Consider the following 27105-nt stretch of genomic DNA (forward strand, 5'->3'; position numbering starts at 1 on the left):
TTTTCAGATGGACACTGAGCCACTGTTTAAAGATGTCACCTACTACACTGTAGGTGACATTGATTCGAAGGTATGCATTAATTTGAGAAAATAATCATCGGGGATCTAGATATGAAAAAGAAAAGGATTAATCTCATCACTCTTTGTAGTTGAATCTGCATGTGTCTTAGGGATATATTTTTATCAGAGGAAAAATGTCTGCAGTATAGCTGCAGTCAGCAATGTAGCATATTCCATAATAGTTCGGACCTGTTTTTTATTGATTTTGGAGAATACACAAGATTCCATAACTCCTTCTGTGTCCAGCACAGGGGCTTGCTCCTGGCGTGTAATAATTATTTATTAAAAAAATCATATACGGTAATACTAACCAACACAAGGGAGGACGCCATTTTGGACCCCTTACTCGCTTCAACCTCTGTTTTCGTTATATTTTCCCACATTTTACTGACTCACCGCCTCAGATCTGTCAAGTAATGATTCTTCTAGGACATAATGCTTAAATTTTACCCTTGGAGCCTTATATAAAATGTTGCTTTTCTTTCCATTGTAATTTCATGTATAAAACAGCAACACGAGTCAAGCTACAAAGTACTGGTATATGAATTAAATGTATAAATCCGTACAAAGTTTGTTGTCATGTTTCTAATCAAAACAAATGTACCATTTTGTGGGAAATTTATGTTCTACAGATACATTTTAAGTTTTGTTATGTATTTATTGTTGCAGGTCATAGATTTGCTCAATGATGGAGGTGCCAAAAAAGACAGCTATCTTAGTGAAATGGTCAGTCATGTTATTGCAGATGACTGTACACAAAATGAGTATTCTGAGGCCAAAGAATTATTTGAACTTCCTGTGGTTACGGTAAGTAAATTTTCGCAACTTAGCAGTGAGGGCAAATAAATGAAAGGCTGAATTTTATTCCTAAATCTACTTGGAGTATGTGGAGCTTTATATTTATTTCTACCAGTGGCGTGAGAAATTATTTCTGAAAATCATGTAAAGGACTAACAAATAGAGGAAGTACATCACACAATTTGCAGTTGCAAGCAATCTTTTTAATGAAATTTCAGCTAACTAACTCTAAAGTATTTTTAATTTTTTTTTTAGCTCCAGAAAATGTCTATAATACACAAGTATTTCAAAAAGCACAGCATCAAATAAAAAAAAAATGCATTGTGTATTTTCTTTTTTCAGCTGATGTAATATGTTTGCTAATCATGGCTGTATAATTAAACCTCCTCTTTGTTTACAGAGTAGCTGGGTCAGGATGTCTGTTCTGTGTAAGAAGCAGCTAGAGTATCCTTATTTCTAATGAAATTCATTTACATGTTACATTGTAATCAATTCTAGATTTTTGAACCACTGATGAGTTTAAAATAAGAATCAATTTTCATAAGCACAATGACACCTTCATACTTATGACAAGTGTCAACAATTTACATCTAAATATATATTAGAGTCATTTTCATATCAACATGATCAATGCTCAGAGGTAAATTTAGAATGTGTATTTTTTGGGATTATGCTATTATGTTTTGATTTTATATTAAGCTGTGTGTATCTTATACATTATACCCTTGATGTGCTTCTTAATTATGCCCCTTATTAGACATTTTTATCCAGCACATTGAAATAAATATATCGTTAACAGACTGTGCCATGTGTGTAGCGAAAGTTTGTAGACATAGCCATGTATTTACACATTGTATATATTGGAAACAAAATAAAGATCTTTCCCTATTTCATTGAAACCTTATGTTCATTGTCAGTCCTTGACATAATGAAGGTTAGACCTGTTTAGTCCAGAGGATATGATCTTCAGTGGAGTGGTTGCTTGCTGTTCTCAGGTGTGTATCTTAAAAAAGGGGTGTGCATTGCTAATAAAATTTTACTTATAATGTTTTGTAATCTGCATATTCATATGCATGGTAAAGTATCGTATATACTGGAGGTAATTAATTTGTTTTAATTTTATCTTTGTCAAGTTGAGTCAAGAGGATACAAATGCACTTTGGGCCATGCTAACAACCAATGGAGGAAAGTGTCAGGGAACCCTGGATAAACACTGCACTCATTTAATAACTGGAGACAAGCAAGGGGTAAAGATGTTTGTTCTACTTTTGCATCCAGATTTTTTTTTTTAAACATTAGTCTTTCACTCTTTGTCAGTAAATCAATTGTTTTATTCTTAAATGAATTCCTTTCCATGTTTTAAAACATAATGCAGTCTTTAAAATTTTTCATATTGGTTTAATTTTTTTTTAAGGCTAAGTATGAAGAAGCACTTAAGCATGAAGGAACTATTAAGATTGTATGTCCAGACTGGGTAACAGATACATTATTAAAGAAGGAGTGCCAAGATGAAGAGCTTTACCATCCCAGTCTACTGAAGTCACCTTCAGAAATTGCCACCCCTCCTTTCACTCCCCCTCCCACCACCAGTTCTACCCCTCCAGAACCAACACCTATGGACATAGAACAACAGGAAGAACAAGCAAAACAACAAGCCAAACTAAAACTGAAGGCCCAGGCATTACAACAGCATGGAAGAATACATCAGAAACAGGATGTGGGTGTCGGCCGATCGCCAGCCAATCAGGTGATTGCTCAGCAGCTTGCTGCAGCTGTTTTAGAGAAGAGACTAGCTGCTGAAGACGGAAGTCACAAGGCCCGAATGTCTTCGTCCCCGATCACTGCTAATGCTAAACAAGCACTGGCCCAAATGGTCAGCAGTCGTATACAGGTTTGCTGGGTAGCAATGTTTGCATGCAGCATGCCTGTTCTTCATGGTCCATTGTTTATTTCTGCCTCTATTTTCTACTTTGAAAAGTGTTACTCAAAATTCAAAAGAGAAATATTTAATGATTGTGAATTGTACATTCATATATTTCTCCTGTATTGAATGAAAAATATGGATGGAGTTGAGCATAAATAATCAAATGCAAGAAAGGAAATTGTCATGTAATTCCCTGCTAAATTAATAAGCAAAGGTTGATTGCTCCTATCATTATTTACATGTATATTCCAACAAATTTCTGGTCAATCTATCAGGGATTTATTTGGCAATTTCAATAGGAATTTAAGGACTCTAAAATAGATTCATTTTAAGCTTAGCTGTGCAAGCAGCACAAGTGAGATTTTCTGATCAAAGTGTCTGTATACACATTTTTTTCAAAATTGTATGATTGTATGATGGATAGACATTTTTGACTTTTCAAAATCCTTTGATACAATTTTCAAACAAAACTGTTTCCAAAGCATCCTGGATTAAAAGGGATTCAGTCCTATGTAAAGAAGGCCATACTCTCTCAGGAAGGGGTTATGAATTACTTGTGTAGTAAGTTAAAAAATGAATTACTTGTGTAGTAAATTAGAAAAATTTGAAAATAGCATAGATCCATTAAAAATCATCAAAGTTACCAAAGAAATACATGGCAAAAGTCTTTTATGAATTTCTTTTACAGAGGAATAAATTATACAGTTAGTTTGCTCATGTAGTGAAGATTCACACATAAGTTTTCTTTGTTAGACCCAGTCAAGACATGAGAAATTTAATTCAGGTGAGCAATGTGGCCCATAGGGACTATTGTCTGATTGGTTTAAATTGATTTGAGGCAAAAAAGATCGGTGACCATATATATATTTAATTGAGTGACCCTTTGTCTCAAACACCCAGCATATTTACCAGTAATATTTTACTAATTTAGAAAAGGAAAAAGGTAGAAATCTAGAATGGAAATTGTAAAACTAGGTAAATTACAAAATCAGAATACTCTTGTAGACAAACTGTGAATATTAAAACTGCTCTACTTAAAAGGTAAAGATTTATATTAACATGAATAGAAACCTGTAGAAGTAGGAGATAAGATACTGTACATGTCAGATAAAATTTATAAACTGTTTAAGACTAGATAAATTATGAATATCTTCCCTTGTACTACTCAGTTCCTTTGCTGACAGTTCATGTGATGCCAGTTTTTAGAGGAGAGGACCATCAGGTTGTACATGTAGATGTTTTGATATAATGTGTAGGGAATGCATGGGGAGGGGGAGAGAGGGGAGTATAAAACAAAATGATACATGTATTTGATTTGTTAAAATTTCCTTTTGAGAAAGTTCTCAAATATAACTTCCTTGTTACTGACCAGTGATTCTTCAAATGAATGGCACTGACCAAATTAAAGATTTTTATGCCCCAGAATTGAAGATTTGTGGGCATATAGTTTTTTGGCTGTCTGTTCACAAAAACTTTGTGCCTTGCCATAACTTTTGAATGGTTGGTGTTACAGCTTTTTTTTCATTTCACTCATGTATTCCTTATGACAAGACTTTTCTGTAGGTACCAAGATTTTTACTTCCATGGCCTTGACCATGGAGTTAGGCCTACTTTTGGAAAAACCTTTTACTTTGCCATAACTTCTGAATGGTTTGTGCTAGGGCTTTCATACTGCTCACGATTCCTTCTGACAATTTTGATCTCTTGACTTTACAGTTTGATTAACATTGGAAAACTTTTAACCTTGACCATGAGCTACCATTTGGGGGCATCAGTGTTTCACAAACACATCTTGTTTTTTTTTAATTGTTGCAAACCTGTAACATAGAAATTTACCAATAGATTTACTAATCCAGAATGTGATTTCCTCTTCAGACAGTAACTTTCTCAATTACAACTTGTTTCAATTTGGTTGGTTATCTGTAACAATTGTGATCATATATATAATACTTTATTTTTGCAGTGTTTGAAAGAAACTAACTGGTACTGGTATTGAGGCATGAAAAAAAGAGAACTATTATCTTGTAGGAAAAAGACTAAATTTAATAGTATTTCTACGTGCTTTTTAGGGAACTAGACCAAGGCAGAAATCCCCAGGTAGGACGACCCAGCCTCATACTGCCAGATCCCCAGGGGCCATGCCACCCATTCCCCAGGTCCCTTACATGCAGATGCCACCACTGGGACTTCCATCTTTTCTACCATCTGAAATGCAGCGCATGGGCATGCCACGACCACTCAGAAACATTACCAATAGAGCAGAACTACCCCCACATATGCCAGGAATGATTCCAAGTCCAAACAAGGTCAGAATGTCTCCCTGTTAACATGGTACATGTTCATGTTGTTCAACAAAAAAAAAATATTGAAGTGAAAATGTGAAAATAAAATTTCAGTTTATGATTATTTGACAAATAGTCTGAAATAGATACTGTCTGCACAAAATCAAAATTCATGTTACATGTTTGAAATATTCTAATCCAGTACAATTCATTTCCATATGCTGGTTTAATGCCAGAATCTATATAAGAAAAATCTTTGAGCATGTGTGTATATATATATATTAATAATGAGAATGTTCTCTGTTAGATGAACCAGAGGATGACCTTTAACCCTGCCATGCCCCCTGGACATAGGCCTCCCCCACCACGTTATGTTCCTCCAACCATGAATCAGCAGAGTCAGCCCCGCCCCCCATTGTCAATGCCAGCTACCTACTGGGGTCATGACCCTTCAGATAATTGTAATTATTCAAATACCATATTTAAACAATATATTTACTACATCTTTATCAGTTTTGTTTTTTTTAAACTTTTTTGAATATCTGTATATTGATTATTATGTGGGTTTTCAGTACCACCAGAAATGTGTCTGTTGGGCTGTGTGTTCTATATCACAGACTACTTGAAGATTGTTGGACAACCACAAATTGATAACTGGAAGAAGGTAACATTAATTAGAATAATCTAACTGTGTCTCGGGATAAGCCCTTACCAGTTGGAATACGTCCCATATAGTTAAAATGTAGCAATTCGTAGCAGATCCACTCCAAAACATTTTTGAAGAATACAAAAGGAGTCACATTAAAAATAACTACCAAATTAGTCATAACAAACCTTTTTGAGCTTGTATATGTCTCTTACCCAAAAAATAAATCCATTTAAAGAAAAAATTCTACTCATTTCCGCAACAGTGTTTTCTCGCTTCGAATTTAAGTGCAATGTTGATGTTAAGAACTCTCTTGATTATTCGTAGTAAATGTGTAGATTAGAATTATCTGCCCCTGAATATTTTGCAACACTGACAACACATGGAATGAATTCTATTGTTAAACAGGGTCCGTAGGACAATTATAATTTTAACTAGGACTATAATTTCATAGGGTCTCCATAGTGATGCAAAAATATAATTTTTATTCTTAGCCTCAGCTCTAACGGTATGTAATCAAAGTTGTGTTGCTCTTGTTCATTCTTGACTTCCACTTGGGGAAATTTTCAAAATCTGTTTAATGACATAAAATACAGGAAAGTTTTCAAGATCTGTTTATTGGCATGAAACACATACAATGGATTTGTAACGTTCCTACAGGACAATATAGTGTACATGTAGTATTTAATGTGCCTTATAATGCATGATGCTTTTCTAATGATAATATACATGAACGTTACATCTTATTGAACATATATGATTTCAGCTCTTATGAGGAAAACATTTATCTTGACAGGTGATTGAACAGCATGGAGGCCAAGTTGACCCCGCCTACTCCAATCGTGTCACTCATCTTCTGTGTGCCACTCAGCATACTGATGTTTTCCATATTGTACGTAAATATTGACATATGTACTCTCAAATTTAAAACAGTAAATGTATTAGTATGTAGACATTGATACCAAAGAACATAGGTGGTAAATATGGGCTGACAAATGGATCTACATATCTGTGTTTAAACATGAAGCAGTTTTAAACTTGAGACAGAATTTGTTCATTGTCTTGAAGAAAACACTTTAAATTTGAAATATCAATTTTAAAGAAAATCCCTTTCATATTCTTAATTTTAATTTTCAAGTATCACTTTATAAGAATTTCAGAATTGATCCAGTGCCACCAAGGGAGGCCACTAAGAAGAGCCTCCTTTTTTTTTAACCAAAAAAATATATTCTGTAAAACCGCATATTTTCATGGGGTCAAATTTTCGAGGTTTGAGGAAAAATATTGGTTTGTGGGGATTTGATAAAGTCGGACCTGTTTATTCTTACGATTTCGCCATATTTTGTATGGATTTTGTGTCCAAAATACGTCTCACGTTTTGCTATAATGAAAATATGGAAATCGGAAAATCCTTTCGTTTGGATTTTAGCAGCTAGTTTTCGTTATGGTGTCTCAGTTTGACGCTCTTTAATTGCTAAAAAAGAGAAAATTTTCTAACACTTAAGTGATTTCGGGTTGCCAAATGCAGTGGTTTAAAAATGACAGAAACCCCTCGAAAGAAAGCAAGGTATTATCTTTTTCTTTGAACATTATTAGACCATGTTTATTTTTGGAAATCAGAAATGTAGTTGTTCTCCAGTTATATATATACAATCGATGAAAAGTGAAATATTATGGGGAAATGCCAAATCTCACTGACAAATCTAATAAAAAATACTGAAAGACAACAATATGGGTAAACAGGTCTGTAAAGTAGTTGGAGAGGTCTTTAGTAGTTATGTATATGACATTTTACATTTCGTGGTGGACATGAATTCTTGAGTCTCTTCATACCTCAAAAACAACAAAAATTAACCCCCATTAAAATTCATGATTTCACAGTAAGAAAAACTTATTAAAAATTCTTTTGTTCAGAATACAGGGATACAAATGAGTCATTGTTATGCAACATAGATTCAAGTCAGGGTTGATTCTTTATAATATATTGGAATAAAATACATGTATGATTAAATAAAACTTTCTCGAAGTGAGCTTCATATTTTCAAATTAAGAAGTTATTTTTTACAGTATAGTGGTAGTAGGTTGTGTAAGTCCAGATTTATCCAAGTCATGTTTGTTTTACCAAGTGGGCTCGATTAAATGAGTTTAAAGGAACAGATCATAATTTAAAATGCAGTATCTTAGCAAGAACATGGAATTGCAGTCTCATTACTTATTGTTTATGTTTACTACTGAATTATCTACAGGCTCTAAAGGACCAAAGAAGAGTTGTGACAGCCTTCTGGTTGAATGATGTCCTGGTTAAGAAGAAGATGCTGCCCCCCTGGCAGGCCCTCCATCTTCCTATCATCTATGGGGAGGATAAGCCCTGCAGTAATCAGGTAAAATTACATAAAGTACAGGGTAGAATGAAAGTTATCATCTAAGGGGAGAATAAGCCCTGCAGTAATCAGGTAAAATCACAGGCATTACAGGGTAGAATGAAAGTTATCATCTATAGGGAGGATAAGCCCTTAGTAATCAAGTAAAATCACAGACAGTACAGGGTAGAATGAAAGTTATCATCTATAAGGAGAATAAGCCCTGCAGTAATCAGGTAAAATCACAGGCAGTACAGGGTAGAATGAAAGTTATCATCTATAGGGGAGGATGAGCACTGCAGTAATCAGGTAAATTACAGGAAGTAAAGGGTAGAATGAAAATAATTGTCTTCATTTTGTCAGTGGGGAGGATGAGCCCCGTAGTATATTTAGGTCAAGTTGCTAGATACATACATGCACATGGTAGAATGAAAATTATCGTCTTGTATATGGGGAGAATAAACCCGGAGTTATCAGGTAAAATCACCAGAAATGCATGGTAGATTGGAAATTATCATCAGCATTGGCTAAAACATCTTGGCATTATGCATGTCAGAAATTATTTTTTTTGTAACATATGTATTTATTAACGTGTACTTTTAACTTTGAAGAACATTTATTAACAGAGAGGAAAATGTTTTAAATAATTTTCATCAGTCGTTAGAAATTCTTAAAGTTAGGATTATAATGACTGTTTATAGATTCTGTGTGTAACAAACTTTGACGGGGAGGAGCGTCTTCGGGTCAAACAGATGATCAACGCCATAGGAGCTAAATACACTGGTTATATGACTCACGGGAACTCAGCAGTCATTTGTGGCAGGTAAATAGAAATGAGAAGTCTTTGTACTTAAAACATTTTGAAAACAAAACAACCCATAAACCAGCAAAAAAAAAGATAATAAAAAGTTTTACACTGATAGTTGCATATTGCCTTTTGGTTTACATAAAAAATTATTATTAAATGTCATAACAGGCCTGATGGGAAGAAATTTGACAAAGCCAATGAGTGGAAAATCCCTGTGGTGAATGTACAGTGGTTAAGTGACCTAGTTTTAGGGCATCTGGAAGCTCTGAAATTGCCAGTCAATCCTAAATATCGGATACTAGGACAAGAGAACCAGTTTAATCTAGATCTATCCAAAGTCCTACATTTAATGGGTAAGCCGTGTCAGTAGTGCCTTTATCAGGCCTGGTTTCATGTTTTAAGTCTAAAGATTAGATATTTTTGATGAAGTGGAAAATTGTCACATTCAAACATTTAAGCTTTCTTTTTACAATTACAGTGGGTTGGCAAGTTCCTCTAAAGATACAAAAAGAAACATGGAAGGTATTTTAAGTGTTCAGCATTTTGAAATTCATTTTGACTGAAGGTTGCATTACTTGTTTTAATAGAGAGGAGAAATATAGATGAAGAAATATTGCTAGCTAGTTGAATCCTGTTTTAATATTTTGTAGAAATTCTTGCCAAATCAGAAAGCCCGGCAAGCTCTACAGAGTCAAGAGAATGAGGTGAACAAGGAAATTAATGAACCAGCTGTGAAGAAACAAAAGTATGTTATATTACTATGTATTACATTACGTGAATGTTCACTGATTGAAGAAATCAGTGAACCAGCTGTAAACTATATTATTATGTATTACATTATGTTAATGAGAGGCTGTAAAGAAATAAAAGTATGTAACTACGTACATATACTATACAGTACTAGTAAGTAAAGAAACAAAAGTATGTTATACATGTGTTACTATGTATTACATTACATTAATAAGAGGCTGTAAAGAAAGAAAAGTATGTAACTATGTATATATATTATACAGTACTAGTAAGTAAAGAAACAAAAGTATCAACAATGCATAACATTAGGGAGCCATGGCCAGCTGTGTAAAACAAGAAAATGGCGCACTACTAATTTTAGCGCCTTTTGCGCAAGTGCCCCTGAACGCTAAAATTTATTATGCGCTAATGGATTTCTAAATATTAAACACAAAGCAATCGCTTAAGTACATGTAAACCGGAACATGCCATTATGTAATGTCGTAGGGTCGCTGTATTTTTGTATACACACTTGCACTGGTGAACTGTAGGATCAATCGAGAAAGTTCTGCCAAATCATGAATTATTTAATCAAACTATTAATTAAAGTATTGTTAGTCGTTACGCAGTATTTATCATTAGCACCTTCAAAGTTTGGCTTTTTGCCATGTCCATCATCTACTGTCTCGAGGTGAAAAATGTGATCAAGCAGGGCAATCGACCTTGCAGTAGGTGTGAAACGGTTCACCGCGGTATCGATTCACCGCAGTATTTTTTCTCGGTTTGATACACGGTGCAAAATCTCTAATTTTCGGTTCGGTTCATTTTTCGGTCGGGATCGTTATTCAGTCGGGTTTGGCATAAGGTAAAACACATTACTCAGTAAAATAAGTATAGAAAACGTAAATTTTTTTGACTGATAGCTTGTAAAATAATTTTTGACCGTCAGATAATTTAAATCAATTTCTTCTAGTCAATTTGCAAATAAAACTCGTAAAATATGTTACTAGATTTAGAAAAAGAAAGCATAAAACAACGTTGAATTTGTTTCCTTCTATCAAAATGTATCGTATCGAAAATAACCGAACTGAGACAAAATTATACAATACGTACCGAACCGTGAAGGAGGTGTATCGTTTCACCCCTACCTTGCAGACAATACCCACATATGTTTACCAGTAACTTTCTTTCGATGCATGCATGGTTTTAATATGAATAAAATGTGTGAACACACCACAATCATTTATTGAAGTACATTCACAAGTTTAAAATCCACATCGAGCCACGTCCATGTGCTTGCAACTCCAAAGCGTTGAAAAGTGAACATGTTTACCTGTGTACGTGATTAGAAATCAATCATTGAATGCTATTGTGTTTGCGTGTTTGTGACCAAAAAAAAAATCAAATCTGGCTTGGATCAAAGGAAAAAATATCACATTTATATATTTTAATGACAAGTGCAAGCACTAAATTTTTTTTGCGCCAATGCATCCCACTTGCATTTGCACTAAAATATATATGAGCCAAATTTTCTTGTTTTACAGTACAAGAAACAAAAGTATGTAACAATGTATTACATAAATGAGCTGGCTGTAAAGAAAACAAGAGAATGTAAAAGTGTGTTACATTAGTGAATCTGCTGTATAGAAACAAAAATGTATAACTGTGTGTTAACAGTTAATCAAATTTTACAGGCAAGACTTTTGGTTTTCTCTTAATTACATGAAACTCTCTGTTCACAAAAATTTCATTCTGGCTTATATTGATACATGTATTATTAAGATCATATAGACCAATGACCAAAATTTGTGAAAATATTGTCTCGCTTATAAATACCAAATAACAGTGTCGTGAAATAAGGTGTTGCAAAAATGAAAGAAATTGTCTTAAAAATCTTAGTGGAAAATACATGTACCTGTAAATCTTAACAAACAGTATAAAATGTTGAGTATTTTTGGTGTTTCAGAATCAGTGTAGATGATCCCAGTGTTTTACAGAATACATCACAGCCAGTGATAATCTTTACAGGATTTCCTAAGGGACAAGTAAAGAAGCTGCAAATGGTAAATATAAAACACTTCATTCTATACGTGAATACATGTGTGTCTGAGACAAAGTGTTATCTTATACAGAGTCAGGGCAGAATGGACTGGCATGTTATTTTGAAAATAAAGCACTTCATAACTTACTTCAAAAGACAGCAAATAAGTACAGTCAAACCTGTTTTAAGAGGCCACCTTTGGGAAGTTTGGAAACTGGTCACTTAAGACAGGTGGCCTCTTATTCCAGTTTCCCCTGGAAATAGCCAGTCAGTCAATAAATGAACAACATTTAACACTACAGTTAAATTAATAAATAATCAGAGATTAAATCGAATCAATTTCACAAAATGATGCTTTTCATGTGTATATATATTATTTATGTACATTTAAAAAATCTTAAAGAATCTTAAACATCTTAAAGAATTCCAAAAATGTTTTTGTTTATGTTCATAGATGTCAGTTAAAAGTTACATACATTCATCAGTGTGCTTTTGTTACATTGAAATTAATTGTCATTTGAAGAAATATACATGTGCCTCACTATAAATTTTATATTATTTTTTAACCCCCCCCCCCCCCCCCCCCCAGCACAAAAAAAAAAAAATGGTAGGATGGTAAAAAAAGCATAGAAATTTTTTTCAGTAAGAATTTGTCAATAAATAATTCCCCTTAAAAATTATCTTTCATATGTTCAAGCAATGATCAACAGTGATAATTCAACAACCCCACCCCACCCCACTCATTACACTTGTTTGATAGGCAGTTAACTTACTTGCTGAAGTTATTAAAGTCTGGTAAATTTTAATTTTTGTATAAAGCTGTCAGAATTTCTTTGTTTTTCACAGACACACAAATAAAGTAGATCAGTTGACCAGAAAGGTGTATTGTATTACACAGTTTGAAATCATTTCACAGCACAGGTATTATGTGCAATAGACCGTAACTAATCTTCCAACACCCAAACAATCGTCTCCTGATACAGATTGTGAAATGCACGGGAAAATCAAGCCAAATAATGTACGTTGTTTTCACAAGAGTAGCATTTAGGGCTTCTACATGGAATCAAAATTTAAAAGATGTGAAAATATCGTAGCTTTGTATTAGGTAATATATGTATCACAGTGAACATTCTAAGTAATGATGTATGAATATCCTAAAGTACAAAATCTAGCTTTAAGAATTAATTTCTTAGGCAATAGGAAAATTATTTCTTTTCATTTTTCAATTGTCGGTCTTGAAAAATTATTGTTATTTAAAAAAAATGACCAGATGGTCTTACAGGAGAATATAGTTTTTTCATTAACACAGAGTTCAGCGTATCTAATTTGTTTAATTGCTTTAATAGATTAAAGTTGACCAATGAGCATATAATTATCCAAGCCAATGTGTTTAAAAGACGTGATAGAATTGCGGAAGTGGACAAAATGGCCGCCTATTACAGTGTAAATATGGTTGTGGGTGAGGATTTGAGTGGCTGCTGGCCGTGTTACACTGGTGGTCATTTATTCCAATTAAAATGTATAGGAAAAATCGTCGGGGGGAACTGAAAGTGGCCGCTGACCGCGAGTGGCCGTTGATTTCGAGTGGCCACTAAGACAGTTTTGACTGTAACTTATTTACTAAAAAACAGAATCAGATCATTGTTATCCAGAATTTGTCATTAAATCTGGTACTCCATATAATGTGACATGATGGTACCATCAGTGAATTGTATGTGTTGCGTTTATACATGTACATGTGCAGGAGGAGTTTACATGTACATTTTCAGATATGAATAGTTTTAATTTTGGATACTTGCCCATGTTTAGAATAACTGAACAACTTGGACTGCACTTTTTGGTAACCGTATATACTCGCATATAAGTCGGTCCGCTTATAAGTCAGTTGTATTTTTGGCAGTTATTTTTGGGTATTTGCCATTGACCCGCTTATAAGTCGGTACAACTTTTTGCTTGAATTGGTTGACAATTTCAAATCAATGCACTGATGTTTTAACCCGGTTTCAATTTGTTTTTTTTTTTTTAAAATGACGTTGATATTTAATTTTAAATCATTAAATAAATAAGTAACGCACACTTAAGATAAAAATAGAACTATTAAAAATTATAAATAGTGTACTATATGCATAATCTTAGAATACTTAAATGATTCAATATATAAAGACTGTTCAACAATAATCGGGGGGGGGGGGGATGTTTATGAAATACTACCTTTCGTCGTCCAGAAAAAAACCAATCTTTCTATTACTCGCCTATAAGTCTGACACAGAGTTTTGGACCAAAATTTAACTCCCCCAAAAAAATGACTTATAGGCGAGTATATACGGTATTTTGGAAAACAGTGACAGCCCTGATCCATCCCATTTGAACATAATTAATCTTTGGATTAATAAGAAAAGTTGATATAATACTTTTTTCTGATTATACCTGTGTTGGAGAATCCATCCCATTTGTACACAAGTTAATCTTTGAAATTGATAAGAAAAGATTGTACTTAATTAACTTTAAAATAGATATTTTGGGTGTTCTTTTTGAAATGTGAAGTGTTAATCCCTTAAGGGTAATGAGTAGAATGTATGTTTAATTAATCGTCAAAAGACAAAGCAGTACATGTAAACATTTTACCTTTTATTGCCACTATAGATTGTCAGTCAGCTAGGAGGGATTTCTACAGAGAACCCCCGACACTGTACACACCTCGTGGCCCCCTCCCTGTCCAGAACCATGAAATTCTTCATTGCCATCAATGTTTGTAAGCACGTCATCACTAAGGAGTGGATAGATGCATGCATGGCTCAGGGAACATTTGTTGGTAAGCTATCCAAGTTCTTTCTATAAGCACTCAGCTCTTTGGCTTGTAGAAGCAAAATTATCTGAATATTACTTTATGGCCAAGAACAAGAAAAAAATCTGAATTATCGTTCTGTGTGTACTATACATGCTGTCTGATGTTCCAGATTCACTATACCGTATAAGCAGAAATTTTAGCAAGGATTCAATTTTGGCATTTTTAGCGAGGGTGTTGAGATTGCTTAAATTAAATATCGCTAAAAATTTATTCCCACATGAGGGCATTATCTTGAATGCATCATATTATTGCTAAAATTACTTGTTGTTAAAATTAAATACTGAATTTTTAGGAAAAATCGGTAAATTTGCATCTCGCTTAAAATTCCATTTATAGGGTATGATATCTGATATGTTAAATTTCTTAACCACTGTGTAAATGCATTGGAATTCAGTTATTTCAAAGGCTTCAGCACAAAATCTATTTTTTAATAGATGAAACACCATACAGATTGAAAGATTCTGCAACAGAGAAAGCAATGGACTGTGTATTAGAAGACTCATTGAAGCGTGCTCAAGCCAAAAAGCTCTTTGAGGTGAAGTTCAGTGATACAGTATGTCTTGGTGAAAAAGTGGTGTTGTGACATCATGTAATAATATAGGTGCTGTGTGATGAAAAAAAAAATGAGTAGGGACATTTACGTCATTAAACAATTTCGGGTAATTTTTTGTGTCGCCTGCAGAGCAGGGATCACTTTACCCGGCATCTGTCTGTCCATCTGTCACACCTTGTATCTCAAGAACTGTAAGAGATATGGACTTGATATTATGCACTATTTGGCACTATGGCTTTTATGAATTGCCACGGTTACCTACCTTGTGACCCTTGACCTTTGACCTACTTTACAAAAGTTAATAGTGCCAATATATACAGCATATTTTTGACATTTAAGAGGTAAATCTATGCTATTTAGCATGTGCACTGATTGTCATAAAACATTATAAAAAATACTAGCATAACAATTCATTTGACCTTGACCTTTGACTTACTTTGCAAAAATCACTCCGGACAGTTTAATTTATTAACTCAAGTCTTTTGAATTTTGAGAGGTGGGGTGTTGATAATTAGCATTTATACATGTTTATGAGCTGATGATACTGTACTTTGAAACTGTATGATATTCAGTTACCACACAAACTGATATTTAAATACTTTGAAAATACATCGGGATAGGTACCCCACAATGGATCGTGTAGACTGACAATTGGAGTAAAGACTTTAAAACATGTATTATACATGTAAAATGATAAATAATTATTTATAATAATTTCAATTTAATTATTCATTTGAAGGTTGGGAATCATATTCTCTTTGATTGTCAGATTTTATCGTAGTCTTATACTATGCTTGGATGCTTTTTTTCTGCATGAACTATCATAGTAGTAATTAAGGTAATGATCCATACCACATAAAATAATGCTGTATGACGTTATTCATGTCAGTGACGTTATTACGTCAGCCCGTGCCCGACGCTTATTATATCAAACTGACAGACGTCAATATCACTTACGTGATAAGAAGGGTAAATTCGTTTTCGAAAAAAGGCAGAAAACTACGCTGTACGGTAATTCCCGGAATGCATGACCGAAGGAGAGTTGAATTTTGGATGCTTTGTTTACCATTACGACAAACCGAAAGTTGATTAACAACAAAGTCAAAGATGACATGGGTTGACTCGAGGAGAATTAAGATAACAAAAAGACTTCGACAATCGGGTCGCTTTTTTTGTCTCTGTAAGTTGAAGAAATACAGAGTAACAAATAAATGGTTCTCTTGTCGAATGTCATTATCGTTTGCTTATGCTCTACAAGCAGGGACCTAATGGGTACTTGGCAATAATGGGTACTTGCACGTTATATGATGGAATTATGATATCATCCTCGAAAATCATCCTTAGAGATAGACTCAGGTTTTGAAAAATTAGAGTTATCGAAAACTTAATTTGCAATAGATAAAACTGCACAAATAATGTTATTTAAGAAATAAAGTCCGCGTTATCGTGAATGTTGCAGGATAACCTCCGAGGTCGAGAAATGTTGTCTGAAATATAAAAGCCGAGGCGTTAGCCGAGGCTTTTATATTTCAGACAACATTTCGAGACCGAGGAGGTTATCCTGCATCATTCACGACAACAAGGACTTTATTTCTATTCTACTAACGGCTCTAAAATACAGTTGATCGTTTTCTCTATAGAGAAACGAATTAGGTCATCATGTCGCAATTTCGCTGTTCCATTTAACACCAGAGGGTCAATTGATTGCATAAAATGCAGACGATTTCAGCTTTTGTTGGATTAAAAATATCCTTTAATTATTTATAAATTTGCTTGTAACATATACTGATTAATTTTTATGAATGAAAAATAACAAAACCAGTTGTCTATTTCATTGATTTATCAGTAAAATCACGGGAGTGTAAATGTTGTGTGGAGGTCCGTAGAACAGCCCCACTTGGCTATAAAAACGGATATTTATCAGCTGTTTCAGGCAATACACACGTTTAGACTGCGTAAGACGACACATCGATGTGGTCTAAATAAGTATTAGATTATACAGTGAAATATTTATTTCAACTGTACAGATTTGACATGTGTTCCTGATCTGATAATTTTTTGATGACGTTCGTGATTTATTGGAGAATAATGTCCGCGGCATGTCTTTGATCTCGGCAATAATCGTAGTAGAATTGGTATTCTTGCACTTCAAACCATTGAATATTTCTTGATAAAATCAGAATGTTATATTTCATCTAAAGTAGGAAAGGAAATTGATGCATTCTTTTTTATATTGTTTCCTTAATATACACAACATACAGAAGATTTTGAAAATTACTTTTTAAAGCTAGTGCACATTAACCTTAACATTTGTTGTGCTGTGGGTAGTGTATTAGTGCACCTGACTAGTATTTAGACAGGTGTCCTTGGTTCGATTCCTGGTCCAGCCATGCAATTTCTCCATTGTTAATTTGTTATATATATTAAACAATAATATTTCATAAGTGATATTAACTGACTGGGCAAACCTGTCTGAGTGTATTAAATATTTCATGAATTGTATACATATTTCAGTATAAATTCATCTCTTCTTCCACTGGGTAGATCTAAGCAAATTTAAAAAAAAGAGAAATGCATAGGAATGTTCACTGATTTAAAGTCTCATCTGAAGTCTTCTTGATGTTTCATAAGGCACATTCCAGACTCTAATATCTTTGGAAAAAAATATAATTGTTTCCTCCATCCTATGTTTGATTTTTTAATGTTTCGCAGGGGTTGAAATTTTCCTGGAAAACCCACTAGCCCAGGGGCTACTGATCAGTAAAAAATTACTAGCCCAAACCTCAAACTAGCTAGCCCAATTTTTTTTTTATGCAAAATGAAAACAAAAGTTAAAGTTTCAAATGCTGTAGTGACAGAAACAAATTAAACTACAATGTAGTTCTCATTCAAAAGAAACCAGTCTACATAGAAAAGTAAACTGATGAGATTTTTTTTTTCTGTTCTGCTAGTCCAACGGACTATCATTACATTTAAATTAGCTAGCCCGAGTCTTAAAATGACTAGCCCCGGGCATCAGGCTACCGTATATTTCAACCCCTGGTTTCGTATACTATTGTTAAGGACAGTCAACATTAGCAACATTGTATGAAAGAAAGTAAAGGTCTATGTAAATTAAACTCTGTAAATGAAAGAGATGCATGCACACAAATTCACAGAATGGTATAATATAGATACTAGTAGCTAATAAGACAATGGGGATCCCTAGTTTACTATTCATATTCTAGATCATCATTTTATGTATAAGTGTGGTGGGACTTGAACCCACAAATCTCAGTATATGACAGTAACAAAGAAGGGATTAGATAATAAATAGGAATGCCTATGAGATCATAATGGGTGATTTAATAAAGAATAAGTAAAAGTGCGATGAAGGGATAAAATTTCAATCGGATAAATTCAACTCTTTTTGACATTCTGAGGGTTTATAATATTATATAATTAGGTTGTTCAAGCATGGTTCTTAATCATTATTCATTAAAAAAAAAAAAAAGACTTCAATTTCAATTTAGATTTCATGGATTTGTGTAAAGAGTGTGACTTTTTATTTGAATGAAAAATTATTAATAATGTTTCATAAAAGTTATTTTAAAAGAATAAAAATGCTTTATTTAAGGCAGAATTTATGACAGTGTTTTGTTTCTCAAAAGCAACTTTCATCGATTTTCATTTTATTAAGTAAAAACCATTAGTTTGATATTTTTTTTTATTAATAATTATTATTTTTGAATATACAAGTATTTATTTGCACTTATTATTATAAGATATCATGCAGCATACAAAAATACATTATCATCACTATATGTACATGTGTTTTAATGACCCCTATATACTTTACACTAGAGTTCATATTGAATCCCATGGTACCATCATACAGTAAGAGTGATCTGCCATCAGATCTAAAAGTAAGGTTCATCGATACATATGTACTCTGATAAGAGAGATATCTCTTAATGACATAAATATCTATTATTCCTTTATAAATTTGTGAAGTTGAAGTGTCTTTTTTGTCCAATTTTGCCTAACAATAGGAGTGAAACGGTTCACCGCGGTATCGATGCACCGCGGTATTTTTTCTCGGTTTGATACACGGTGCAAAATCTCTAATTTTCGGTTCGGTTCATTTTTCGGTCGGGATCGTTATTCAGTCGGGTTTGAGATAAGGTGTAACACGTTACTCAGTATAAATAAGTATAGAAAACGTAAATTTTTGATGACTGATAGCTTGTAAAATAATTTTTGACAGTCAAATAATTTTAATCAATTTCTTCTAGTCAATTTGCAAATAAAACTCGTAAAATATGTGACTAGATTTAGAAAAAGAAAGCATAAAACAACGTTGAATTTGTTTCCTTCTATCAAAATGTATCGTATCGAAAATAACCGAACCGAGACAAAATTATACAATACGTATCGAACCGTGAAGGAGGTGTATCGTTTCACCCCTACCTAACAAGCTATGCGATAATTGTTTGTATTTTACTTAACAAATACATTTCTTTTGGAAAATCATAAGCATTAAAGAAACATTTTATATGCACACTTTAATATGTTTATTCACCAATTAAGGGCCCTCGGGGGGCATATACAATTATTTCAGAATTATTACATATAAATAATATTAAAGTATATTGTAATATGAAAGAATATAAATATTCTTCTATATGAGTGAGCAGAGGGTTTATAAACCTTAAATTGAAACCTGCATCATATTACTCTATATGTGATAAACTTAAGCATTTTTAACAATTTATTAGGCCAAGATTAATAAATTGAACATTTATTTGCATGTATTTTCTCTCATTTAAATAGGCAACAGTGATATGTATTCATCAATACTGCACTGTCTTTGAATTTTTTTATGCCCCCGTATTGGCCTGTAATTGAAGATTCGGGGGAATATAGTTTTTGCCCTGTCTGTCTGTTAAACTGTTTGTCAGCAAAAACTTTAACCTTGCCTGTAACTTTTGATTGGTTGGAGCCATAATGGTTGTAATATTTCATGTGTATTCCTTGTAACAAAACTTTTCTTTTGGTATAAATATATTTGAACTCTTGACCTTGTCCTTAGCGTTTGACCCCCTTTTGCAAACAATTATAAACAGGACACCTTAAGAGGGATGGGCAGAGCATAGGGAGTTACGGTATAAAATTTCATTGCAAAGGCCCTAAAGCTTCTTGGAATATTGCTCAGAAATGAAATTTTTACACACAATCAGAATGTATGACCTTGACCTTTGAACCTCAAAATCAATAGAGTTCTTTCTTAGGCCATAGGGAGTTGTGGGATAAAATTTCAATGCAAAATCTTAAAGGCTTCTTGAGATATTGCGCAGAAACAAAATACCTTGACCTTTTGACCTCAAAATCAATAAGGGTCTTCCTTGGGCCACAGAGAGTTATTAAGTAAAATTTCAATGCAAAAGCTCAAAGGCTTCTCGAAAGTGTTACAGACAGACAGAAAGACAGACGGACAGATGCACAGCCCAAATTAATATCCCCACTTTCAGTGAAAGCAGGGGACAATTATATCAAGTTTATTTTGTGCATGTTAAACTTGGTTTTAGATACTTGTAGAAAAATAACATAACCTACCCAGTGATTACTCAGAACTTTCTTTTTCTATACAAATAATTTTTTTATATCATATTAAGCTAAATATTATATACACCTATTCTGCACTGTGCAACACAGTTCCAAAAGCCAGATAATGTATTAGACCAGCATACAAAATCCATATCTAACCAATCTTTTTTCCCCAAATGTATAAAGAGTCCTTTCCAAACTTGTAAATTTTTGTCATGTGAAGGCAGATTTTTTTTGTGCCATGTGTGATTAAAGTGGTCATATCCTGCAAAATTCATGACACTCGGGTGACTGTCAAGGCCCAGAGGCCTCTTGTTGGTGTAATTGTTCAATAGGGTTTAAGAAAACAATATTATGCAGGAAATTGATACTCATGAAGACTTGCACAAACAAGCTGAATTCTAAACTACTTTAATTTTTATTCTAAAAATTACTCTATAAAGTTTAAAAGTTAATGAACTTGATTTAATGATCATCACTACAATGAGATACATGTACTACATGTACATAATTGGACAAAAAAATACTTTGATATTTCTCCATTTCTCTTTCTTGAGAATGCATGTAGATATTTATTTATAAAGTTTAAAAGATTTTTTAATTTCTCTGACAGGTTTTAGTACATAGTTTTTGTTGGTCGGCTTAACTTTTTCCGAGAACAATTATGAGATTTGATGCTGAGAGAAACTTGATTAAATATTTTAATTTTAGGCACAGAGCAAAAGAAAGAGTTTAATTTTTTTAAAATCTAGACTATGTTCATAATGCATGTACCATTTCTCATGGGTATTTATAATGATGTTCATCAGCTCAGACCAGTTACATGTACAATAATCTGTGTCATGGAACAAACCCTCACTGAGTCCATAGCAAATTATAATTTTAACTAAGAACATTATATCTACTGAGATCTTAATCCAAGAATCTTCTGGATTAAACACAAAATCCTCACTTTTTCATTATGTACACAATCAACAACGACATGTTCCGGCTAGGATCTGAAAATGGAGGGGTGCAAGAGAAGGGCACTTTTACATGACTTACAGTTGTCTCTAGCTTTTGTGTATCTCATTACTTCACCCTTATAATAATGAACTCCTTCATATATTATTAATTAATTTAACCTTATTGATTTAAAAGATACAGAAACAGTAAACACATACTCATCTATAGAGCATGTAATTATGATTGTAAACATATAAAACAGAATTTTAAAGATCATCTTAGGATGAGTGTTACTTTTCTTTCTCTTTTTCAATGATTTTCTATTCTTGATTCCTATTTTCAATAAAAGCACCATAATATTCATATAAACTAGCTGGTGTCTCACATCTCACAATTTGTCACTATATGAAACTAAGGGTTTGAGCATGTTGAGAGAGTTTTAGATGAGTATATAAGATTACTCAAACATGTCACCCTAGAATGTGTTCATATTTTATTAAATGACATAGTTTTAGTAATTATGCTCACAATGCCATTCTAGTCACCAACCATGGAGCTTGGTGTTAAGATTGTGTCAAGTAGATTGAGTTATGTAAGTAAAATCTCGATCATTCAGTGTCCCTAGCTTAAAAGTAGGATTTCAGCCTTCCAGGCTCGCGATCTCCTATAAACACGATGTTTTAAACAAACATACAATGCAAAGTGGAAACACTGGATATACTCATCTCCACTTATATAGACTTTATCTGTATTTGTATGGATAAAAACATGATAAACAACGTGTACCTTACTAAGACGAACCCGAACTGTTCTTGTGATGAAACCAGACGTTAAAAAGATGTGGCAGACAAACCACTTATGTGTATCTATGAATATCGAAAAATGTATTACATAGAGACAAGAAGTAGTAAAATGTGCCACTTCTCCATTTTTTTTTAATCAATTAATCGTAAATGATTCTGTCACCAAACGAAACATAAGTTCGCGCATGCGCAATAACGGTTTAAAGAATATTCCGAACATTGAACCCGATGACTATTATGCTTGTGACCCTTGAAAACTAATGCTTGGCAGTCTGTGCATTAAACAGAAAAGTTTTAATTTACACCATACTCATTACTGTTTTATTAATGATAATTTTAATATTCAAAACGATTTTTACATCAAAATCCTAAAAGTATGGATATTAGAAAGATTTTTCAAATAATCACTTTTCAGGGAATTCGGTTTAAAAATGTAAAATTTTCTTGTTGGATGTCCGCTTCCCCACTTAATTTTTATGCCACATAACGGAAGGATCATTGAAAAATAACATGCTAATTTTTTAAAGAAATCTGTCTTCAGAATATCAAACAGCATTTTTTTTAAACCGTTCATGAAGTTCATAATTTTGAGCCAAATATGTTTAATTCGCCATAAAAAGTACAATAAAGTGGATCAGCAGATTAAAAAATTAACAAAACCGTTAAACAAGCGTATCTTCTCTATAATTCACATGTTTAAGTTTTTCATTTACATTTAATTTTAGAAAGCTAGCATAAATATCTTAATTACTGCATTTCTGTAATTTCACGAGGCAATGTCTATTTTTAGTAACAGTCCTTGCAAAAGGAGGTCCGGTTGACCTCAAAATTTACACAGATTTGGAAAGGACACATACTTAGTTAAAATTCTGAGAAGTTTCACAGAAATCTGTAGCTTCGTTATTTTTATAGCATGGTATGGATCTTTACCTTAAATACCTACCGGTAACTATACTTAGGTTTATTTACATCTTTAATGAAGCTACAAAGCAGGAGACACATGCATTCCTTGGAACACTCTAGTTTTAATAAACAACAGTTAAAAGTGAGAAAAATTAGATTTAATATAGGAAGGATTAAGCTTCATAGTAAATTATAAATTGGGGAGAAAAGAGAGTGTAAAAACTTTGTGTTCGGATGAAAGACGTAAAAAATTCGTGGAAAATATCTAATATTGAGAATTGTATGTAATTTTATGTTGTTATTCTTTTACAGGGCATGTCTTTCTATATATCTCCAAGTGTGTGTCCACCATGTTCTGATCTGGAGAAGGTTGTAGAGGCAGCAGGGGGAAAAGTTCTCAGACAGCGACCACACATTCAGACGTTTCTAGAGCAAAAAGATACAAATGTAATTCTTTTAAATTTTTACAGTTTTAATTGTCAGATTGTATCAAAAAAGCTGCATGTTTAAGTCCAGTTTGTATTTATAAAACAATATTATATGCCTGGGTACCTTTTTGTCTTGCAGGGGAATAAGAAGAATGTAATGATCACTTGTGAAAATGACGTCATGTTGTACAAAGATCTAGTGGACAAAGATATTGGTGAGTCTAATGTTTAAGATCACATTACTGTTCACCTTCAGGTTTATAACAGTAATCACTAATTTTCGGGGGGGGGGGGGGGGGGGGGGGTTAAATTTTCATTTTTTTTTGTGGCTTGAATTCATATCCCTAACAAAATGGAAAATTTTCATACTGTAGTACAATTTCTCCTTTAACAACGAAATATCTCGAGAACCAGTAGTTTTTCTGTAAACAATGAAAATTTGACCCCCCACAAATAAATGATTTTACAATATTTGATGGTCAGCATAAGTCACAGGTATGTATTTAAAAAATAACTTTTTTTGGGTTTAATGTTGTGATGTATCAGTTTGCTCACATGATAATTTGCATAAAATGTCAAAGGCAGTTATCACAGGAGCAGACTGATCATCATCATAAAAATAAAAAAAAAAAACAGACAGTTGTTCCTTATATTTATATTTCTACCTGTCATATCCTTGATATAAAAAAGAAATATTTATGTTATTTTTATTCAATAATTAAAAATCTGCAGTGGCTTCTAATTTCACATTTGATCAAAAATGTGTACCATATAGCAGGAATTTTTAGCTTATTTTAGGGGTTTGTTAGTAGCCCACATAAGCACTCTTGCTTATATGTACTGAATACAAGAAAGATATTTTTAATTGATCTGTTGTTAATAATCTAAAAAACACTATTCTTTATATTGGTTTTAATCCCACTGAAAGCTCTTCTGGAAGATTTTCTCCTCTCTGCACTTAACTGTATTTGATTCCATCGTAACCCACCAAGATGTTAATTCAAGATTTGAAATATATTGACGTTAAATAAATTGTTTCTTGTGTTTCTTTACTTACCTAACCTGAAGCACTCTTCTGTTAAGTGAAACAAAATAATGCCACTTATATGCAACATCATGGAACTTTGTGTTTGCCAAAAAAAGTACACCTGGTACCGCCAAAATTATTGGCATACCTTTAAGCAAGCTAAATGCCAAATTTTACACCCGCTATGCGGTATGTTATCATTGCAATGTTATATAATTGTAGTGTAGTAATAATAGAATGTCTTTGTCTTAAATTATTTTGCAAAAAACTTCTGAAAAGTTTGAATTTTATGCATTTTAAGTTTATCTTTGTACCTGTATTTTTAGCCATCTACAATGCAGAGTTCATCTTGACTGGGGTTATGAGACAGACTCTGGATTATAAATCATTTGAGATTGATGTTCATTGATTCCTCACCGATTGTGAAAGCAGAGAAAACTGATAAACATGTGTGTCAAGTGAAATGTGTTCTTCGGACAGTAAAGGATGTTTGCAGTGATTAGGTCCAGCTTGAGCAAAGGCAGAATTTATCAATGTGTTGGATTTCCTTGTCAGGAAACAGGAATCTCATTTGAACTAGTTATGCTCTGTTGTTATACAATGAAAAATGTAAACACCCCCTCCACAAAAAAAAAAAATATGCACAAGGCAGCAGAATTTTTGTAAGTTAGAATCCTTTTAGTTCATATTAAGTAGTTTAATTTAGTATTGATGGAATGAATTGTGTAAGGCAAGACAATGTACACTGTACTTCATTATGATTTATCCACAGATGTGTGAAATACATGTACTCCCAAGGCAGAGAATTTTCTGTGCTTGTGTTGTATGAATGAATTTAAAGTACTGTTTGTATTGTACATGCTATGCAGTCATTGTGTTTGATATTCTTGATAAAACCAGTGGGTTTTTTTTTTGTTTTTTGTTTTTTGTTTTGTTTTTTTTTTTTGTTTTGTAGTCCATGTATAGACTGTGCTAAGATGTGTGTTTCCAGTGCTGAATCATTGCAAATTAATTTGTTTTTTAGTCATATATTTTACTATAGAATAAAATGCTGCCTGCAGTTTGATGTGCATGCGATGTTCAAATGGCCATTTTCAACACCTATCCCTTTGGTGCCAAATGCTCTTGTATTACTTTTGAGCTCTTCCCTCTCGCCTTTTGTGTGTACTGTATTTAATACTCAGAACTGTTCTGGTTACCAGTCTCCTCTTGTCTCCCCAAATCTATTCCTTCCTGTTTCGCATACAATTTGTGTTCATATTCTGACACCTACAATCATTTAAGAAGACAAAATTACAGACTTCAGAACTTCTCCAAGTAGTTTTGTATTAATGTCACATATTACTTTCATATTCTTAATGTCAAAGAATAGTTAAATGCTGATTATGAACTCGGTGCCCAGAGAGAGTACCGGTATTTTGCAGAACACAAAGAGGGAAATTTTCACAATTTATACTAAAGGAATAAAGTAATGTGCAAGTCTTGTGGTTTACATCCCGGAAAAATTATGGAGGAGTACTTTTGAGATTCTAGATCATTATGCTACTCTGTATATAACATGATTGCATCATGTTCATGGTTATCATAATTTCATTTTCTTTCTTTTATACCATGAAATCTAAATTTCTTCCTCCAGTATTATTTTAATGTAAAGCACACAATTTTGAAGCATTATTATTGACGGTTGGGCAGACAGGAGTTGTAATGGATAGGTTTCATATGATGTATTTTTCCTTTCAGTTATATTACCCTTGGTCTCCATTTTTTAGATCGATCTGGTGAATTTTCTTTTTTCCATTTTGACTTTTGGCAGAAATACAAGTAAATTAGAAAAAATCTAAACAGAATGCTTTCAGAAAAAATATATTCTTTCAAAAAACAGTGTTTTTTACATCTCAATTTCCAACAAGACAAGTTTAATTTCAAACTGGTTAAAAAATTAAGGAATTTCCAGTATAGTGGCCAAAGGGAATTCATTCGTGGCCCATGATTTTCTTTTATTTTACTATTACCGTATTTTTAAGGATTATTTCGTTGAAAAAATTATATAGTTTTTTTTTTCAGTTTTGTTCTTTCATTGTACATTGTACATGTAGTTGAATAGTCATCAAAAATGTATGTTCAAAGGTTTTGATATTCAGCAATTGCATAACAGCAGTGTATGTAATGGGCATTTACTGTGATTCTTGGGAGGTTTTATGTGAAAATGAAATTTTATGCAAGAAAATAATTTAAAGGTTGTTTTATGAGTTCTTCTCCTTTGTTAACATCAAATATTTTGCATGAAGCTTTTGTATGAGAATAAATTCATGTTGAGCATGTGAAACATTTGATCGAGTTCATTATAGTTTTTCTGATATGGAA

General features: G+C 33.0%; 1 protein-coding gene across 2 annotated transcripts; it reads left to right on the top strand.

The window, feature by feature from the left end:
* On the top strand, positions 1 to 27067 carry LOC133191228 (PAX-interacting protein 1-like). Of its 2 annotated transcripts, none has more exons than XM_061326979.1 (21): positions 1 to 70; positions 730 to 867; positions 1259 to 1302; positions 1793 to 1853; positions 1992 to 2105; positions 2273 to 2749; positions 4852 to 5088; positions 5372 to 5525; positions 5637 to 5728; positions 6507 to 6602; positions 7957 to 8091; positions 8772 to 8893; positions 9047 to 9231; positions 9357 to 9400; positions 9529 to 9623; positions 11574 to 11670; positions 14292 to 14460; positions 14931 to 15031; positions 23599 to 23733; positions 23854 to 23929; positions 25068 to 27067. In XM_061326979.1, exons 1-21 carry the CDS (start codon positions 8 to 10, stop codon positions 25148 to 25150), a joined length of 2718 nt encoding a protein of 905 aa, XP_061182963.1. In that variant the 5' UTR covers positions 1 to 7; the 3' UTR covers positions 25151 to 27067. The 2 variants fall into 2 exon arrangements, with proteins under 2 accessions (XP_061182963.1, XP_061182964.1); XM_061326980.1 differs by having other exon boundaries at positions 2273 to 2605.
* The last annotated feature ends 38 nt before the right edge of the window (positions 27068 to 27105 follow it).

This window comes from Saccostrea echinata, unplaced genomic scaffold (genome assembly GCF_033153115.1).
Source record: "Saccostrea echinata isolate AGI-Se365-2 ecotype Australia unplaced genomic scaffold, CSIRO_AGI_Sech_v1 ptg000023l, whole genome shotgun sequence".
NCBI lineage: Eukaryota > Metazoa > Mollusca > Bivalvia > Ostreida > Ostreidae > Saccostrea > Saccostrea echinata.

What these genes read in the sequence shown, in the direction of transcription:
- LOC133191228 (XM_061326979.1), top strand. Translation starts at nt 8, where the DNA reads ATGGACACTGAGCCACTGTTTAAAGATGTCACCTACTACACTGTAGGT. An exon ending in TAACTGGAGACAAGCAAGGG is followed by an intron (nt 2,106 to 2,272) that starts GTAAAGATGTTT and finishes TTTTTTTTTAAG; the next exon opens with GCTAAGTATGAAGAAGCACT. An exon ending in TGATTCCAAGTCCAAACAAG is followed by an intron (nt 5,089 to 5,371) that starts GTCAGAATGTCT and finishes GTTCTCTGTTAG; the next exon opens with ATGAACCAGAGGATGACCTT.